The sequence below is a fragment of the Pogoniulus pusillus genome, chromosome 2 (assembly GCF_015220805.1).
Source record: "Pogoniulus pusillus isolate bPogPus1 chromosome 2, bPogPus1.pri, whole genome shotgun sequence".
Lineage (NCBI taxonomy): Eukaryota > Metazoa > Chordata > Aves > Piciformes > Lybiidae > Pogoniulus > Pogoniulus pusillus.
Genome location: NC_087265.1, coordinates 45,753,488 through 45,774,375, shown reverse-complemented (window position 1 = coordinate 45,774,375; position 20,888 = coordinate 45,753,488). Strand labels below are relative to the sequence as shown.

General features: G+C 42.0%; 1 protein-coding gene across 1 annotated transcript in view; it reads right to left on the bottom strand.

Annotated features, from left to right (window-relative positions):
• Window positions 1-338: 338 nt before the first annotated feature.
• Window positions 339-20,888, bottom strand: part of GRB14 (growth factor receptor bound protein 14) — a 75,363-nt gene continuing 54,813 nt past the window's right edge. The window contains exons 6-14 of the mRNA XM_064167503.1: window positions 18,442-18,579; window positions 15,593-15,703; window positions 15,310-15,405; window positions 13,728-13,808; window positions 9,189-9,305; window positions 9,016-9,073; window positions 8,838-8,925; window positions 2,506-2,599; window positions 339-1,028 (exon numbers count right to left, since the gene is read on the bottom strand). Coding sequence (XP_064023573.1) covers window positions 882-1,028; window positions 2,506-2,599; window positions 8,838-8,925; window positions 9,016-9,073; window positions 9,189-9,305; window positions 13,728-13,808; window positions 15,310-15,405; window positions 15,593-15,703; window positions 18,442-18,579 — 930 coding nt within the window. The 3' untranslated portion in view covers window positions 339-881. The remainder of the gene's footprint in view (window positions 1,029-2,505; window positions 2,600-8,837; window positions 8,926-9,015; window positions 9,074-9,188; window positions 9,306-13,727; window positions 13,809-15,309; window positions 15,406-15,592; window positions 15,704-18,441; window positions 18,580-20,888) is intronic.

The window sequence follows — 20,888 nt, the reverse complement described above, 5'->3', positions numbered from 1 at the left end:
CCTTTATTTTTTAAGGGCAACTGAAGATGATCTCCTCTCCAAATCTGCAACAAGCCACAGTACTTAACAGGTCTCTCTCCCTCTGTGTTAGAGACTGTAGACACTAAACATCTTATGCACATGATACTTTATGTGTGTTTATACATGTAACAGCCAAGTTAGTGACATTCTTGTTCTGTATAAAGATGTAGATTTAGTCACTAGAGGAAAAAAAACCCTGCAAAATATTACAAGGGTATTAGCACAACTCAATAAAACTCATCAGCTCTAAGTAGATTTAATGATTTTTTTTCCCACTTTTCATATATGATAACCCTGAAAGTAGCATTCAAAAAATATAGTGCAAAATATTTATTCCTTTTATTTACAAGTAAAATGTGCAGTTCAGCTTCTTACCCTCACCACTGTAGAGATTATTATCCTAGGGAATGAATAGAAACGAGAAACATTTGGAAGAGACAAAAAGCTGTGTAAAACCACAAAGAAAGATCTCCCTTTAAGATATTTTTTTCTGTAGAGTGACACTATTATTGGTTTTTTATTCTTCTCAGTTGAAAGCAAAACTAAATAACCAAAAAAAAAAGCCAACAACAACAAAAAAAAAAAATCATAAACAAACAAACAAACACCAAAGAAGTCCAAGACAACAGTAAAGAAGTACACAGGAAAGAAAGTGGAGTTTTTTAAACCATGAACTTAAGTTTGCAATCACAAAGCAAAGTTCTGACCTATATAGAATATATTAATTTTTGTTTTTGTAGCTTATACATAGAATCTTTACAATTTAATGCTTTTCCTCTTCTTACTATACAAACTGCTTTCAAAGGAAAAAAGTATTCCAGTATCTTCCTTTCCCTCCGATGAGACGAGAGATGCTTTGGTTAAAAGGCAATCCGGGCACAGTAATGTTTTAACTTGCAGGGTAGTACTCCTTTATTAAGTTGGTAGAATTCCACTAGCTGGATGAGATCAGTAAATCTGGTATGGCCATCATCAAGGGTATAGAACAGCTTCCCATCATCTTCCACCTGTAAAAATGGAAAAAGAGAACAGAATAAACCCCCATTCTGCTACAGTATTTTACTCCAATTTAAACACTTAGAGTCAGAGAATCATAGAATCAACCAGGTTGGAAGACACCTCCAAGATCATAGAATCATAGAATCAACCAGGTTGGAAGACACCTCCAAGATCATCCAGTCCAATCTAGCACACAGCCCTAGACAATCAACTAGACCATGGCACTAAGTGCCTCATCCAGGCTTTTCTCGAACACCTCCAGGGACAGTGACTCCACCACCTCCCTGGGCAGCCCATTCCAATGCCAATCACTCTCTCTGCCAACAACTTCCTCCTAACACCCAGCCTGGGCCTCCCCTGGCACTACCTGAGATTGTGTCCCCTTATTCTGCTGCTGGTTGTCTGGAAGAAGAGACCAATCCCCCACCTGGCTACAGCCTCCCTTCAGGTAGTTGCAGACAGCAATGAGGTCTGCCCTGAGCCTCCTCTTCTGCAGGCTGCACATCCCCAGCTCCCTCAGTCTCTCCTCATAGGGTTTATGCTCCAGGCCCCTCACCAGCCTCGTCCCCCTTCTCTGGACACATTCCAGCACCTCAACATCTCTCTTGAATTGAGGACCCCAGAACTGGACACAGCACTCAAGGTGTGGCCTGACCAGTGCTGAGTCCAGGGACAGAATAACCTCCCTTGTCCTACTGGCCACACTGTTCCTGATACCGGCCAGGATGCCATTGGCTCTCTTGCCCACCTGAGCAGACTGCTGGCTCATCTTCAGCCTACTCTCTACCAGTACCCCCCAGGTCCCTGTCTGCCACGCTGCCCTCCAGCCACTCTGTCCCCAGCCTGTAGTGCTGCTTGGGGTTGTTGTGGCCAAAGTGCAGAACCCTGCACATGGCCTTGTTCGATCTCATCCCGTTAGCCTCTGCTCACCCATGCAGCCTGGCCAGGTCCCTCTGCAGGGCTTTCCTACCTTCCAACAGATCCACAGCTGCTCCTAGATTGCTGTCATCTGCAAACTTACTGATGCTGGACTCAATCCCCTGGTCCCGATCATCAATACAGATATTGAACAGAACAGAGCCCAGCACTGATCCTTGGGAAACACCACTGGTGACAGCTGCCAACTGGATGTGGCTAATTCTTTTTAGTGATACAGGTATTATTGTTTTGCAACATTAATCAAGCTTTATAACAAATCAAACAGCACAACTCAAACATGTTCAATACACTCAAGAATACTAATTCTTCTCAGTGATACAGGTATTATTGTTTTGCCACATTAATCAAGCTTTACAACAAATCAAACAGCACAGCTCAGAAACGTTCAATATACTCAAGACTGCTAATTGCTTTCAGTGATACAGGTATTACTGTTTGCATCTTCCACATAGCAGCAGAAGGAAAACAGATTTTATCAACATCCTGCCACAAGTATTCAGTTGTTTTGTCTTCCAACATTATATATGAACTGAAAAATGTACTTACTGGTACGATTTGAAAATGCTTTATTTTTAATCCATGACTCAATGACAGAACAAATGTTTTGGGATTGCTTTGGCTATCACGTACCAGGAATACTCTAAAAGAGATGGAAAATGTTCACAGTATGATCTCTCTGGAAAGCCTTTTGAAAACATCCAGTTAAAACTGTTGTAAATTAATTACTGTAAATAGTACCCCCCTCCCAAAAAAAATGCAGGCCCAGTATTAATTATGTAAGTTATGCTTTTAATCAGTATTGCATTGCAAATGTGTCCCTGGAAATAGTTCTTCTGAAGTTCTTCTTCACCTTGTCTATTATGTGACAAATATGCATTCTCAGAAAGAATGACACTGGAGGTGTCAGTTTTTACACTGCATAGCATTACAATGCATCTCTTTAGCCAGAAAAAGAGTTTGTGCTTTGAACAAAGTTGCTTTTCCTTGGACCCCAACAGTTACATGAATCACAAACAAGCATTCAAAAAGTAGCTGAAGAGGAAGTTTAGAGGAAAGGTAATGTAAGACATACTGGAAAGATTTGCACATCTGGACAATATTCATAAATGCACACTTCTGCACGTTGGCAAAATTCCCATTCAGAGAGCTACACTCTGCTCACTCATTATTCAAATCACAGCACTCTCAGTGGCTAACAACATCATTGCAACTAATTCACTGACAACTTAGAATCATAGCATCAGTCAGAGTTTGAAGGGACCACAAGGATCAGCCAGTTCCAACCCTCCTGCAATGGGCAGGGACACCCTACCCTAGAGCAGGCTGCCCACAGCCTCATCCAGCCTGGCCTTAAACACCTCCAGCCATGGGGCCTCAACCACCTCCCTGGAAAACCCATTCCAGCCTCTCACCACTCTCATGCTGAACAACTTCCTCCTCACATCCAGACTGAATCATCCAGCTTGGCCTCAACCACCTCCCTTGACAACCCACTCCAGACTCTCACCACTCATGCTGAAGAACTTCCTCCTCCTTACTCCAGATAGCTTAGCAACAGACGTAATTTTGCCATAACCCTTCCTACAGTTAAAGGATGATTAGAGATAGCTTTCATTGAATCACTGGACATGGAATATCAGCAGAGAGCAGAGGACAAAGGGCAGTACCTGATTGAAAGCTTTGTAGCGGTGAGAGTCTGCTCGGTTTCTATTGTGCAGGTCTGGAACAGGAGGAGCTAACCAATATGCCAAAGACAGGAAACAGTGGGACAGACATTGGTAAGCATGTTCCTCTTTCAGGATGCAGAGGAAATGGGCAAGATGAACTTGCAAGTATCAACCAAGAAAGAACCAGTGGCCACTTACTTTTGCCTAACCATATGCCAGGAACAACACTACTGTACGAAAATAAAGGACTTTAGGATTAAAAAATAAGCAGACAAAAGCTTACAGTGGATATCCACTAATCACACAGGTACAACCTACTAATTTCATCCTCAAAGTCAACACAGAATGATGGAATTTGGAGCTCACAATCATAGAACCAGGCAGGGTTGGAAGGGACCACAAGGATCATCTAGTTCCAACCCCCCCTGCCATGGGCAGGGACACCCTAATCATTAACAGTTCTTTTAAATTCCCAGTTCCCCGTTTAAGTCGGAGCTCTGCTATAAATTCAGTTATTATGTGCCAGGCTCTTACTGCTGCTAAGAGCCTGGGAAAGGAAACGACTCAATGCTCAGACTCTCCTCGCAAGCTCTCTCTCACCACCTAGTGGCCTTTCACCCGCTCCAGGACACGAATTCTCTGCACAGCACAGATTCCCTGCATAAGCTTCAACACTGTGTACGTTTGGCATTGAGGACTGGCATTTTATTTTACCCAGACAAAAAAAATGACACGATGCAGATCTCCAACACAAGGCATCTGCACCCAAATACCGGGATCCACATCAAACAATACACAAAGTAATATACTGGGTAGGAAAAAATACAGGTTGGTTAGGATTTATGTTGCCATTCAGCACTTCTTTTAAAGTCCATTTGCTTATTTGTTTCCTTAACAGCAAATATAAGCAATGTTTGTTTTCCTTCACACGAACTGAGCTTTACTCTTTTCTAATCTTATCACACCAGACTTACTTCAATTGGCAAAGAACCTTGAAAAAACTTATTCTGAAAAGGGGGTTGTAGCTTATGGGATCTTCCAAATGTTGGAAGAGACCTTTTTAGATGTGCTGCATGACTCCAAACAATTCCTACTTCACAGACTTACAGGGAATTCTCTGGATGACTAACTGCATTTTGTCACGGGCCTTTTGGTAATAACATTCATCAATCAGCTGCCAATCACTTTGCAATCATGCTAACCACTGAGCACTGAAAAGTCTTCAGATGTCCTTCAGGGAATAAAGTATAAAATCTATAAAACTGCCATATAAATTTATTTACAAAAGCTGATTTTACAACAGAGCAGTAGATCCAAAAACTTTATTCCTTCCTAACTCACCTTAAGATTGTAACTGTGTTTCATTTCGTTACTGGGTTATCCAAACACTAAGACTGATGTAGATCCTTTGTATAATAGTCCCTTTATCTTCTAGAAGTCATTGTGAACAATGTATTTATTGGCAGATATTTTATTACAGAGGTCCTATGACCTCTGTCATATATGCAGGAGACCTATTTTACAACAGGGCAGTAGATCCAAAAACTTTATTCCTTCCTAACTCACCTTAAGATTGTAACTGTGCCTAATTTTGTTATTGGGTTATCCAAACACTAAGACTGATGTAGATCCTTTGTATAATAGTCCCTTTATCTTCTAGAAATCAATATGAACAACACAATTATTGCCACATATGTTATTACAGAGGTCCTATGGCCTCTGACATATATGCAAGAGATCTGTTTTACAACAGGACAGTAGATCCAAATACTTTATTCCTTCCTAACTCACCTTAAGATTGTAACTGTGCCTAATTTTGTTATTGGGTTATCCAAACACTAAGACTGATGTAGATCCTTTGTATAATAGTCCCTTTATCTTCTAGAAATCAATATGAACAACACAATTATTGCCACATATGTTATTACAGAGGTCCTATGGCCTCTGACATATATGCAAGAGATCTGTTTTACAACAGGACAGTAGATCCAAATACTTTATTCCTTCCTAACTCACCTTAAGATTGTAACTGTGCCTAATTTTGTTATTGGGTTATCCAAACACTAAGACTAATGTAGATCTTTTGTATAATAGACCTTTTATCTTCTAGAAATCAATATGAACAATGTAATTATTGGCAGATATGTTATTACAGAGGTCCTATGGCCTCTGTCATATGTGCAAGAGATCTGCTTTACAACAGATTCTGTTTTACAACAGAGCAGTAGATCCAAAAACTTTATTCCTTCATAACTCACCTCAAGATTGTAACTGTGCCTAATTTTGATATTGGTTTATCCAAATACTAAGATTAATGTAGATCCTTTGTATAATAGTCCCTTTATCTTCTAGAAATCATTGTGAACAATGTATTTATTGGCATATATGTTATTACAGAGGTCCTATGAGGACCAATTCCCTGCTTGAAATCACCTTGAAAGGATCAATGTGAATTTTTTTCTCTGTCCCCATCCTCAGAACTAAAATCTTCTTATTCTCATGAAAAAGCTTCTGTACTTTGGGTGCTAATTAATTCTTTCAGCCTGTAAAAAGCACAGCATTTGTCACATGCTGTAATGTATTCATGACTTCATTGTAATCTTAAATCTGAGGACTTGTACCACCAGTTCTAGACAGCTGATTCAAGACTATTGCACTCACCAAAACCACAACACTTATCAGTAAACAGAGCCAAGAATACAACATAAGGAACACTGTACCAAACCAATGTTATCAAGGTGTTCACTTCCTCATCTCAAAAAACATTGCTCTTTACTTGCCAAATCTACTGGATTTTGGTGGAGAGGGACCAGGGGGTGCTGGTGGATAAAAAATTAACCACGGCACAGCAATGTGCCCTTGTGGCCGAGAAGGCCAATGGGATCCTGGGGTGTAGTAGGAAGAGTGAGTCCAGCAGATCAAGGGAGGTTCTACTCCTCTACTCTGCCCTGCTGAGACCTCATCTTGAATACTGTGTTCAGTTTTGGGCTCCCCAGTTTAAGAGGGACAGGGATGTGCTGGAGGGGGTCCAGCGCAGGGCAAAGAGGATGATGAGGGGACTGGAGGGCATGGCTTAGGAGGAGAGGCTGAGGGACCTGGGGCTGTTTAGTCTGGAGAAGAGAAGACTGAGAGGGGATTTAATAAATGTTTATAAGTATCTGAAGGCTGCCAGGAGAGAGGGTACAGGCTCTGCTCACTGCTCCCTGGGATAGGACAAGGAGCAATAGGGGTAAATTTCAGCACAAGAGCTTCCACCTCAACACAAGGGGGAACTTCTTTACTGTAAGGGTCCCAGAGCACTGGAACAGGCTCCCCACAGAGGTTGTGGAGTCTTCTTCTCTGGAGCCTTTCCAGGCCTGTCTGGATGTGTTCCTCTGTGATCTGTGTTAGATAGGATTGTCCTGCTCTGGCAGGGGGGTTTGGACTCGATGATCTCCTTGGGTCCCTTCCAACCCCTAACATCCTGTGAGCCTGTGATGCGTTCCATACACTGGGAGATTCACCAGCCCTAGAATGACATGCTCCTCAGAGATACATGTTGGATTCACCCCTGTGTCCTGTCATTCTCATGTAGCAAATCCCAAATTAATGGAGTTTACAGAAGCAGTTTCAGGATGATTAGACAGTTTTAAAAACAGGACCTCTGAAATGAAAACAAACAAACCAACCAACCCCAAACAAACAAAAAGACCATTGGGGAAGTCCAGCTGGCCATCCTTGCTCAGTATGACTGCTATTGTCTCCCTTTCCTTCCATCACTTTATTTTTAACTAGAGTCTTTTCTGCAGGTGTAGAAACCAGTATTACAACTGTTATCACCTGGAACTGAAAGGATTTAACCAGCATTTGATGTCACAGGTACTTAACTGGAAACAGACTCAGAGAAATTAGTGCTATGGAATTACTTGCTGGATGAATGAGGCCCAACTTTACATTTGATACAGGAGTAAGAACAAAATAAAGAAGGAAACAAACCAAACCAAATAAAAACCCTACACAACCATAAATTTAACCGAGGAGGATCTGAACATAAAATACCTACTTGATTTGTAATTTTTTTTGCAATGAATATTTAAATTAGAGAAAAATAGAAGTCTTGTCCTAATATTTATTGTTTATCATTAAGGAATAATATAATTTTTAGTCATTTCAGGAGGAAGAGCATATTTTTTTTTCAATGACATTCCCTGCACTGTTAATCATAGAATAAAGTTTTAGAATCATAGGATCATAGAATCAGTCAGGGTTGGAAGGGACCACAAGGATCAGTTAATTCCAACCCCCTGCAATGGGCAGGGACACCCTACCCTCATCCAGCCCACAGCCTCATCCAGCCTGGCCTTAAACACCTCCAGCAATGGGGCCTCAACAACCTCCCTGAGCAACCCATTCCAGCCTCTCACCACTCTCATGCTCAACAACTTCCTCCTTGTCTCCAGTCTGAGCCTGCCCATCTCCAACTTTGCTCCATTCCCCTTAGTGCTGTCAATCCCTGAGAGCCTAAAAAGTCCCTCCTCATCTTTTTTGTAGACCCCTTTCAGATCCTGGAAGGCCACAAGAAGGTCCCCTGGGAGCCTCCTCTTCTCCAGACTGAACAGCCCCAACTCTTTCAGTCTGTGCTCATAGCAGAGATGCTGCAGTCCCCTGAGCATCCCATTGGCCCTTCTCCAGCACATCCACATCCTTCTTGTAATGGGAGCTCCAGAACTGGATGCAGAACTCCAGGCTGGGGTTTCAGGCTTGCTATCTTGTCCTAACATTTATTGTTTATCATTAAGGTATAATACAATTTTTAGTCATTTCATATTGTTTTTTTTTCAATGATGTTCCCTGCACTGTTAATCTTAGAATAATGTTTTCAGGCTTGCTTGCTTTCTTTCACCCCTAATAAGAGATATAAAAGACACCAGTGCCAAAGTTGACAGTTCCCAGAGAATACTGTACAAATATAGAGCTCAAGTGTCTGGCTCTGAGCGGACATAAGTAATCTGTCAGTGACAGAATCAAAGTGTTAGATCACTATTTTATTGCTTCCAAAAGATATAAAATAGAAACCAACTGATCCCCAGATAGCACTATATAAAATACTTTTTATTTCTATTAGGTAAGTGCAAAACCTTCCTTCCATCTCTCCCCCATAAGAGACGCATGAAAATAGTAGCTGCTGACTAGAAACACATCCCAAAAGAGTTACATAAAGAATTAACTTACCCATCTACAAGTCCATGCTGTAAAATAAGCCTCTGAGCCTCCTCTCTAGAAATTCTGTGATGAAACCACGACTGAGATCTGTGTATAGCTGTGTAGAAATAAAGATCATTACAAACATGTTGCCTTTGTGGAAACAATCAGCCACTGAGTGTCTCTGGCAATGATTTAATACACATACCCATGTTAGACATGGCCACAGGACTTCCATGGGAGTTGAGGCGTAGGCACCCTCTTCTCTGGATGAGAGAGAAATAAAAACATGGTTTCAAAGGGTTTTTTCTGTTGTTGTTTGAAAAAGAAGATGAACAAAACTCAGAAGAGACTATGGTGATAAAGAGAAGGTGTTTATACCCGCCATGCCAACCCTTCTTCGACTGCAACTGAAAGGGCTTCTGTTGGATTGTCTATAATTCTGCTTCTGTGGCCTGAGAAATCCATTGCTACCAGAGAATTTTCTGAAATGCTTCTCTGCAACAAAGAAAAAGAAGTTTAGTTTCTTAAGCATTCTTTAAGCATTTCTTAACAAGAGCTATAATTTAAAAGTGAGCTCCTGACAAAAGAGTGTTTTGTAAAGTGGTGTTTCAAGCATCTAGAGTGCCTCCCACCAAACTGTATCAGGTTTGGATCAGGAACAGTGTGGCCAGTAGGACAAGGGAGGTTATTCCTCCTCTGTACTCAGTACTGGTCAAGGCCACACCTTGAGTACTCTGTCCAGTTTTGGGCCCCTCAATTCAAGAGAGATGTTGAGGTGCTGGAATGTGTCCAGAGAAGGGCGACAAAGATGGTGAGGGGCCTGGAGCACAGCCCTGTGAGGAGAGGCTGAGGGAGCTGGGGGTGTGCAACCTGGAGGAGACTCAGGGCAGACCTCATTGCTGTCTACAACTACCTGAAGGGAGGCTGTAGACAGGTTGGGGTTGGTCTCTTCTGCCAGGCAACCAGCAGCAGAACAAGGGGACACAGTCTCAAGTTGTGCCAGAGGAGGTCTAGGCTGGATGTTAAGAGAAAGTTCTTCACAGAGAGAGTGATTGGCATTGGAATGGGCTGCCCAGGGAGGTGGTGGAGTCACCATTCCTGAAGGTGTTGAAGCAAAGCCTGGCTGAGGCACTTAATGCCATGGTCTAGTTGACTGCTTAGGACTGGGTGCTAGGTTGGACTGGATGATCTTGGAGGTCTCTTCCAACCTGGTTGATTCTATGAAACTCATTCTACCCTAAGAAGCATTTGCAACTTCAGTATGCTGCTGTAAAACTCCAATTTATAGGCTAGCAGGCCAGATCATCTTTTTGCATTCCTGCAATGGATGATGAATGTATTGCTCTACTATAAATTCTATCTATATTTTTAAGTAAAGCTACCCCTTTGCATGTCAAAACAAGTCAGGAAACCGTTATTAAGCCGTCCAAGTTACAGGAGGAAAAAAAAAAGTAGATAAAATACACAATCCTTATAAATAACCATCAAATTAACAAAGATTTGACATATTTTGTTATAAATATGTCATAAATGTATATAAACACTCACTCGCAGTTTACTGGCTTGAAACTCCATAAAAATTGCTGTTTTCAATGTTTAACTTCTACCTTAACACATCCTTCTAACTCTTACAACAGACTCAGAAATAGGATCTGTTATTAAAAATGTTTGGGTCATTGTGCTAGTTTGAGGCTAGCTGGAAGGTGTCCAGAGAAGGGCAACAAAGCTGGTGAGGGGCCTTGAGCACAGCCCTGTGAGGAGAGGCTGAGGGAGCTGGGGGTGTGCAGCCTGCAGAAGAGGAGGCTCAGGGCTGACCTCATTGCTGTCTACAACTACCTGAAGGGTGGTTGTGGCCAGGAGGAGGTTGCTCTCTTCTCTCAGGTGGCCAGCACCAGAACAGCCTCAGGCTGCGCCAGGGGAGATTTAGGCTGGAGGTGAGGAGAAAGTTCTTCACTGAGAGAGTCATTGGACACTGGAATGGGCTGCCCGGGGAGGTGGTGGAGTCGCCGTCCCTGGGGCTGTTCAAGGCAGGATTGGACGTGGCACTTGGTGCCATGGTCTGGCCTTGAGCTCTGTGGTAAAGGGTTGGACTTGATGATCTGTGAGGTCTCTTCCAACCCTGATGATACTGTGATACTGTGATAATATTTTAGTGAGAGAAAATAGATTAATAGGCTGTGAAAAGGAAACAATGGTGATGTCTGCTGCACTCAGGCTTGATGAGATGGATAAAGATAACACAGTCATTGGTGTGTGTCTCTGGGTGCCTGCACTTTTCTCCTTGGCCTGCTTTCTGTGTAAACTAATCCTGCTTCTTAACCACTCTTGGTGAGCCTCCAAACTCACCTTGCATGTAAGGCAAAGTCTGGGATGAGGTAGAGGGGTGGAAAGGAGGTGGAAAGGTGGTTGAGAGCCCCTCCTGGGGACTCTGGTTTCTGGGAGGGCTGTTGTGTTCCTGTATTACCTTTTTGACTTGTCTATTTCTGTCTCTAGCTGTAAATATTGTAACTATCTGCTAGTATATTGTGCTAAGCTGTAAATATCACAGTATCACAGTATCACAAAGGTTGGAAGAGACCTCATAGAACATCAAGTCCAACCCTTTACCACAGACCTCAAGGCTAGACCATGGCACCAAGTGCCACGTCCAATCCTGCCTTGAACAGCCCCAGGGACGGCGACTCCACCACCTCCCCGGGCAGCCCATTCCAGTGTCCAATGACTCTCTCAGTGAAGAACTTTCTCCTCACCTCCAGCCTAAATCTCCCCTGGCACAGCCTGAGGCTGTGTCCTCTTGTTCGGGTGCTGGCCACCTGAGAGAAGACAGCAACATCCCCCTGGCTACAGCCTCCTGTCAGGTAGTTGTAGACAGCAATAAGGTCACCCCTGAGCCTCCTCTTCTCCAGGCTAACCAATCCCAGCTCCCTCAGCCTCTCCACGTAAAAAGCTTCATTCCTTAATTTCCAGCTCAACTGAGTCTAGTCTGGGTGATTTCATAAGATTAGGGGGGCGAGTAACACCCAAACCATCACATCTGGTTCATGGTAGTCTAAGGCCTGCTTGAGAAGCTGTAAACTGTAATGAGCTTTGTAAATTAAAACTAGTAAGGGCAAAATAAGAGCAAATGTTCATCTTTAGTACAGTGAAGGGAACTCTTGGAACTGGTTGTAACTGAGGAATGTGAAACACGCAAGTTTTTGCACTTCCTTCCCAAGTTTATGCAGTCTGCTTTCTAAGTGATGAATTCTACACGAGCAGAACAACAGTGCCATGCTTAATTCTGATTATGGATTCTGCCTGTGTTAGAAGCTATATGAAACAAAATGTATGTAAGGATGTAGAGGTGAGAGAATCAGTAATGCCTCCTGGGTCCCTTATGAATGCAGCAGGTGGCTACTGTAATAGCTTCACACAGCAGAAAGCAAAGACACAGTCAGTGTATTAAGCACATCTTTGATGCCATGCCCACTAGTAGTATCACTGAAAACTGTTTTTGTGAACACCTACTTAGCCAACAAAACCCCCAAAATTATATAAGTCACTCATGAAAAAGTGTGAAATCAAAGATTTCATAAAGAATTGGGATAACATATTAAAGGAAGGTACAACCTGATTCAATCCCAACTATCTAGAAGGTATCTAAATAACTACAATAGAGATAAAGAAAGGGAAGAAAGGGACCTGGGGGTACTGATAGATAGTAAGCTGAAGATGAGCCAGCAGTGTGCCCAGGTGGCCAAGAGAGCCAATGGCATCCTGGCCTGCATCAGGAACAGTGTGGCCAGTAGGACAAGGGAGGTTATTCTGCCCCTGTACTCAGCACTGCTCAGGCCACACCTTGAGTGCTGTGTCCAGTTCTGGGCTCCTCAATTCAAGAGAGATGTTGAGATACTGGAAAGTGTCCAGAGAAGGGCAACAAAGCTGGTGAGGGGCCTGGAGCACAGCCCTGTGAGGAGAGGCTGAGGGAGCTGGGGGTGTGCAGCCTGCAGAAGAGGAGGCTCAGGGCAGACCTCATTACTGTCTGCAACTACCTGAAGGGAGGCTGTAGCCAGGTGGGGGATTGGTCTCTTCTTCCAGACAACCAGCAGCAGAACAAGGGGACACAATCTCAGGTAGTGCCAGGGAAGGCCCAGGCTGGGTGTTAGGAGGAAGTTGTTGGCAGAGAGAGTGACTGACATTGGAATGGGTGGTGGAGTCACTGTCCCTGGAGGTGTTCAAGCAAAGCCTGGCTGAGGCACTTAGTGCCATGGTCTGGTTGATTGTCTAGGGCTGGGTGCTAGGTTGGACTGGCTGATCTTGGAGGTCTCTTCCAACCTGACTGATTCTGTGATTCTATCTGTCTGAGGACATGGACATATCTAGCAAAGGATGCTGCTCCTCCAAAACCCAGTTCTGCCAGGTATAGTGTTCCCCTGAAGTTCAGTCAGTATTATAGCAGCTGAAATTATCTCAGATACTTAATATTTTGTATTTTGTATTGTAAAAAAATAAGAAAAAAATTGAAGTATTGCTGTATACAAGGAAGGATTTGTATTAGCTTTCTTATTCAACATTTGCAGCATGTGTAACCTTAACCACTTGCTTATTTTTTAATGCATTTATAAGTCTGCTGTTTTCAAAATCCTCTTTCTGTTCTTTTTGACAGTGATAATAAGCCACTGAACCCCCCAGATTACTAGAGATTTGACCAAGGGAAAAAAAAAAGCCTGTTCACTGGTCTGAACTACCCCATTTGTATGAAGAAAGTAAATGAATTCCTTAGCTCTCTATTTAAGCCTGACAGCCCTAAAGATTTCAGCAAGCACTTGCACATGCAGATTTGCAGATCAGAGCAGTAGTGCAGGTGACATAATTTACTTAAAAATAGCCTGATGACAGAAACAATGTATTTATTCATGCAGCTACTGTGGAACATACCATGGGTGCTAGATTCAATGGGCTGCAGCCACCTCTACCTTGATATGGTTGCACATAATTCTGATACAGCTGCATCCCATACTAAAAGCAGAAAATAACATGGTTAGCATTTTAAATCACAAACCTAAGCCTTTTCAACATGTAAAAGATGCTTTTCTTTACTGGTAAAAACCAGTACTCTAAGTGAACAAGATCATGGTCTCTGTATATCTCTCTCTATGTAAGTACACTCTGCATTGACTACTCCCCATTTAACAGATGGAGTGACCTTTACCTCTTTTGCCACAAACACAATCTAAAAACATATTATAAAGTTCCCTTCTTGTGTATTTGTGTCTTTATTCAATGTTACTCACAAGCTCTCTGATTTCAACCTGGTTACATATAAGCATATGGTCAATGTTCGGTATTTTCAGGACTGAGGTTTCAAGACATTATCCAGTTCCCTACAATGATTCCAGTAATTTGGTCTCCCTCTGCTTGTTCAGACAGAGAAAAATAAGCTTTCAGACTACAAAGCAGGTGTTTTTGTTGCACAGGAACCTAGAATTACATCACATTCCTAACACATAGTACCAAAACAGTACAGGCTGGGAGGTGATCTGCTGGAAAGCAGTCCTGTGCAGAGGGACCTGGGGGTCCTGGTGCATAACAAGTTAGCCATGGCACAGCAATGTGCCCTTGTGGCCAAGAGGGCCAATGGGATCCTGGGCTGTATTAGGAAGAGTGTGTCCAGAAGGTCAAGGGAGGTTCTCTTCCTTCTCTACTCTGCCCTGCTGAGACCCCATCTTGAATACTGCCTTCAGTTTTGGGCTCCCAAGTTGAAGAGGGACAGGGATCTGCTGGAGGGGGTCCAGCAGAGGGCTAAGAGGATGATGAGGGGACTGGAGGGCATGGCTTATGAGGAGAGGCTGAGGGACCTGGGGCTGCTTAATCTGGAAAAGAGAAGACTGAGAGGGGATTTAATAAATGTTTATAAGTATCTGAGGGCTGCCAGGAGAGAGGGGACAGGCTCTGCTCACTGCTCCCTGGGATAGAACAAGGAGCAATGGGGGTAAATTTCAGCACAAGAGCTTCCACCTCAACACAAGGGGGAACTTCTTTACTGTAAGGGTCCCAGAGCACTGGAACAGGCTTCCCAGAGAGGTTGAGGGGTCTCTTTCTCTGGAGACTTTCCAGGCCTGTCTGGATGTGTTCCTCTGTGATCTGTGTTAAGATAGGATTGTCCTGCTGTGGCAGGGGGGTTGGACTGGATGGGTCCCTTCCAACCCCTAACACCTTGTGATCCTATGAACTTTAAAATATAACTTTATGAAAATAATCAGATATTAAGTGCAACTAGTTAAAAATTACAGCTGTAAGACCTATGTTAAAGCAGGAAAAATCAAGATATGGACATCTCTGGAGCCTTTCCAGTCCTGTCTGGATGTGTTCCTCTGTGATCTGCGTTAGATTGGATTGTCCTGCTCTGGCAGGGGGGTTGGACTCAATGATCTCCTTGAGTCCCTTCCAACCCCTAACATCCTGTGAGCCTGTGAAAATGTCACACAGTAAACTCAGCATTTCACACTGTCAAAATTACCTTAAGCAACCTAATGGCAGTCATCCAACAGGTCCTACTTTGTTCATCATCTGCACAGAGCTGTTTCAGGTCTCTGGTTCCTCCTGATTTGTTAGGCTAGAAGGCCACAGCACATTTTTTTTAGCATTAATGCATATCTTGAAGATAATACCTGTTGAAATAAAAGCCACTAATTCTCCTATTTTATAACAGACAGCTGCATATTGTTTTCAAAAGCCTTCAAGAAACTTAAGCTTACCTATTGTGGCTTGCTTTACTACATATCAGAATAACAAGTTTGTACCTTAAAGCAGAATCCATAGCTAGTTGGTGCTCCAGAAATCTTTCTGCCTGTCAAAGTCATGTACATATCACTATTGCTGAACTCGCAGAAAAACTGCAGATGTCTTGGCTCCTAAAAAGAAGAGCAATGGAATACAGTTAGACTATTTTTAGCCAGCCTCTCCAGATAAGAAGCTCAGAAGACTATAATGGTTATCCTGTTCCAAAATACAGTCTTCCTTACTGCAGTCTGAACAGGAAATCGAGCAAGAGGCAACTCAATCCTCATTTTACACCAGAGAGACAAAAAAACTCTAGTCAAAGAGTTCATTCTTTTAGAGAGGGAGCAGAAATCAAAGTAGAAGGGATATAATTTCTAGGAAAATAAACATTAATTCAAGCTACAGCAATACTAGAGTCAAGCTTTCACAGCAAGATGTATTTCAAACATCAAAATAAAACATACTTCCATAACCTGAATAACAACATAGTGTAGTAACTGCTGTCCAGCACCAGTCATAGAATCATAGAATCAACCAGGTTGGAAGAGACCTCCAAGATCAGCCAGTCCAACCTAGCACCCAGCCCTATCCAGTCAACTAGTCCTAACTATTACCTTCATTATCAGAGGGTAAGTCAAGGCAGAAAACAGAAGAAACTTACTGAAGGATACCAAAATACCTCAGTGAATACCCTCAAAGTTAGCATATAAAATCCAGAACAAGAAAACAATCTTTAAAGTGTTTATTTAAACACCCTCAAAGTTAGCTTATAAAATCCAGAACAAGAAAACAATCTTTAAAGTGTTTATTTAAACACCCTCAAAGTTAGCTTATAAAATCCAGAACAAGAAAACAATCTTTAAAGTGTTTTATTTAAACACTCTCAAAGTTAGCATATAAAATCTAGAACAAGAAAACAATCTTTAAGGTGTTTTATTTAAACACCCTCAAAGTTAGCATATAAAATCTAGAACAAGGAAACAATCTTTAAGGTGTTTTATTTAAACACCCTCAAAGTTAGCATATAAAATCCAGAACAAGGAAACAATCTTTAAAGTGTTTTACTTAAACACCCTCAAAGTTAGCATATAAAATCTAGAACAAGGAAACAATCTTTAAAGTGTTTTACTTAAACACCCTCAAAGTTAGCATATAAAATCTAGAACAAGGAAACAATCTTTAAAGTGTTTTATTTAAACATCCTCAAAGTTAGCATATAAAATCTAGAACAAGGAAACAATCTTTAAAGTGTTTTATTTAAACACCCTCAAAGTTAGCATATAAAATCCAGAACAAGGAAACAATCTTTAAGGTGTTTTACTTAAACACCCTCAAAGTTAGCATATAAAATCTAGAACAAGGAAACAATCTTTAAAGTGTTTTATTTAAACACCCTCAAAGTTAGCATATAAAATCTAGAACAAGGAAACAATCTTTAAGGTGTTTTATTTAAACACCCTCAAAGTTAACATATAAAATCTAGAACAAGGAAACAATCTTTAAGGTGTTTTATTTAAACACCCTCAAAGTTAACATATAAAATCCAGAACAAGGAAACAATCTTTACAATGTTTTATTTAAACACCCTCAAAGTTAGCATATAAAATCTAGAACAAGAAAACAATCTTTAAGGTGTTTTGTTTAAACACCCTCAAAGTTAGCATATAAAATCTAGAACAAGGAAACAATCTTTACAATGTTTTATTTAAACACCCTCAAAGTTAGCATATAAAATCTAGAACAAGGAAACAATCTTTAAGGTGTTTTGTTTAAACACCCTCAAAGTTAGCATATAAAATCTAGAACAAGAAAACAATCTTTAAAGTGTTTTATTTAAACACCCTCAAAGTTAGCATATAAAATCTAGAACAAGGAAACAATCTTCAAAGTGTTTTCTCTAAAAGGTGCCTCAGCTCTAATGTATGCTCTTTAATATAACAAAGCTTAAAGTAGTGTGATGAAAAAGTTCAACTAATGAAATGAAAAACTGTACAGTGACAACACTGAAGAACTCTCAACATTTTCCTGTAAATTCCTTTCAGATAATGAAGTATTGTGCCTACTTTTCAGAGCATAGACTGAAATTCAAGAGAGATGTTGAGATGCTGGAATGTGACCAGAGAAGGGTGACAAAGCTGGTGAGGGGCCTGGAACACAGCCCTGTGAGGAGAGGCTGAGGGAGTTGGGGGTGTGCAGCCTGCAGCAGAGGAGGCTCAGGGGTGACCTCATTGATGTCTACAACTACCTGAAGGGAGGCTGTAGCCAGGTGGGGGTTGGTCTCTTCTGCCAGGCAAGCAGCAACAGAACAAGGGGACACAGTCTCAAGCTGTGCTGGTGGAGCTATAGGCTGGATGTTAGGAGGAAGTTGTTGGCAGAGAGAGTGATTGGCATTGGAATGGGCTGCCCAGGGAGGTGGTGGAGTCACCACCCCTGGAGGTATTGAAGCAAAGCCTGGCTGAGGCACTTAGTGCCATGGTCTGGATGACTGGACAGGGCTGGGTGCTAGATTGGACTGGCTGATCTTGGAGGTCTCTTCCAACCTGGCTGTTTCTATGATTCTATGATTTCAGAATTGTAACTGCCATTTGAAAATTCATTTTGAAAGGGCACTCTTAGCATCTGATTGAGAAAACATTTACTGGAATGAAACAAAGTTATCCAGAAAAAATAAATTACTGTTTCTAAGACAATACTTTTCAATTTAATTTCTCAGTATCCCTCTGGATATTATGTATAATAAATAGATTGGTCTTTTTCCCCTTTTTTAATCACTTTAAGTTGCAATTCAAATTTTGGCTACAACAAATGATAAATACATACACATTTGTTTTAACTTCATAGTTCTTCCTCTCCCATTTTTTTCCCATACCTTAGATGTACCTTTAGTGGAAAAATAAAGGCCAGATCTTCTCAAAAGAAAGAACCATTTTTTCCATGATTTTTTCCCCTGCTCCTTTGCATGCAAATAACCATGAATCTCAGGGTAAGTGCTGGAGCTCAGGAACATCTGAAAGAAAGTATCAGACATGCATTTATCTTTTCATCTGAAACCAGCATTCTGTTTCATTAATATACTCAGACACAGACAGGATTAAGCCACTAACCTCACTACTACACCACAGCAATTTGGCTATGATTGCACCCTTTGGCTCTGATTGCACCCAATTCTATTAAGAGTAGCTCTGATGTAAGGTTTGGAGTTGCATAACACTCTATAAGGTATGGTAGGCAAGTTACATATCGATAAGGAACATATGGTTTGAAATGAGACCATTAGTTATGCAGTATGTTGGCTTTAGTGACAAACCACTGTAAGAAGCTCTGATTCCATGCCTCAGACCCTATTTATATGAAACTGCAAATCAGTGCTACCAACAGAAGAAAATTAATGCCACTGCCACCTTGCTTCTGTGTTACAAACGAGACAAGGGAACTGATGGGAGTTAAAATTCGTGCAGCAAACAAATCACAAGATCTGAATCACAAAACCGTGCAGGCCAGGCAGACATTCACTAAGTTTTCAGAAGCAGGGAACTAAGGTCCTGGGGCTTGAAGTCATATTACAGTAAAGGTTTTAGGGGTTTTGTTATGGTTTGGGTGTTACCTGCCCTCTCACTCTTATGAAATCACCCAGATTAGACTCAGCCGAGCTGGAAATTAAAGAATGAAGCTTTATATTAACAGCTCAGCACAATATACAAGCAAGGATTTACAATCCATACAGCTAGAGACAGAAATAGACAAGTCAAAAAGGTAATACAGAAACACAGCAGCCCTCCCAGAAACCAGAGTCCCCAGGAGGGGCTCCCAACCACCCTTCTCCCTCCTTTCCACCCCTCCACCTTACTCCAGACTTTGCCTTATATTCAAGGAGAGGTTGGAGAATTGGCCAGGGGAGTTAGGAAGCAGAAGGATTAGTTACACAGACAGCAGGTTAGGGAGAGAAGGGAGACAGACAGAGACAGAGAGCAACTCTGTTATCTATGTTTGTGTTCTTGTTTTCATACATCTCAGCAAGCCTGTGAGTGCAGCAGACATCACCATTGTCTCCTTTTCACAGCCTATATCTAATCCTTCTCACCAAACTATTCTAGCTAGCTTCAAGCTAGCACAGGTTTTAGCTGAACTAAAACCAGAGAAGCTAGGCCAGTCACCATGACAGCTCCTGCCTCCACTCAAGATATTCAATGGCTTCTTTTTAGCCAGCTGTTATCTTGCTAAGACCAAGTACACAGCTACAGCCAGTCTGCAAAAGCTGGCAACTGATAACTTTATTTTAATTCCATATGACACTGTTCAGTTTTATTACTCTTTTTCCAGTCAAACTACTCAGAACTATAATTCATATCTGAACATGCTAACCTAGAATTCTTCAATTTCCATGAAAGCAAAGGAATCTCCACTATTACTAAGCTCTTCAATGAACCTTGCCTCAGGCTGGCCTGCAGTATCATAAATACCCTCTAGGCTTATATTGAGATAGAGAACAAAGGGTTTTCTGTTTGGCATATACAGATTTCATTGCTGCATTTTCCTCTTGTCTACTGCCACTTGCAGAACATCTCATCTGAGCACACATAGCAGGCAACACAGTGAGCACTGAGTTGCAGCAAAATGAAGAACAGGATTCTGAAAGTACACAAAGTTCTTTGGCCACTAAATAATGCAGTCCAAGCAAGACACAGAAGGTTTTGTTCACTTCCCTTTTCCTACCTTGTAGATAGATCCATGACTGCCACCTACAGACCAACCTGAGCTAATTAAATCCAGATGACGTGAATGGGCAAACTTCATTCAATAGCAGGGCTGAGTCACAGCACGTTAGGGGTTGAAGGGACCCAAGGAGATCATCGAGTCCCCTTTGCCCACAATGAAGAAGGCATTACAAATAGACTTACTGCTATTCAGCTGCACAGTTAAATTACAGTAAGAGTATGTATAGCTACATGAGCTGACAGCACACAGACATGTGCAAATTGAGTCCAGCATCTGTGAGTTTGCAGATGACACAAAGTTAGGAGCAGGTGTGGATCTGTTGGAGGGTAGGAGAGCCCTGCAGAGGGACCTGGACAGGCTGGAGGGGTGGGCAGAGGCCAAGGGGATGAGACTGAACAAGGCCAAGTGCAGGGTTCTACACTTTGGTCACAACAACCCCAAGCAGTGCTACAGGCTGGGGACAGAGTGGCTGAGAGCAGCCAGGAAGAAAGGGACCTGGGAGTGCTGGTAGATAGTAGCTGAAGATGAGCCAGCAGTGTGCCCAGGTGGCGAAGAGAGACAATGGCATCCTGGCCTGCATCAGGAACAGTGTGGCCAGTA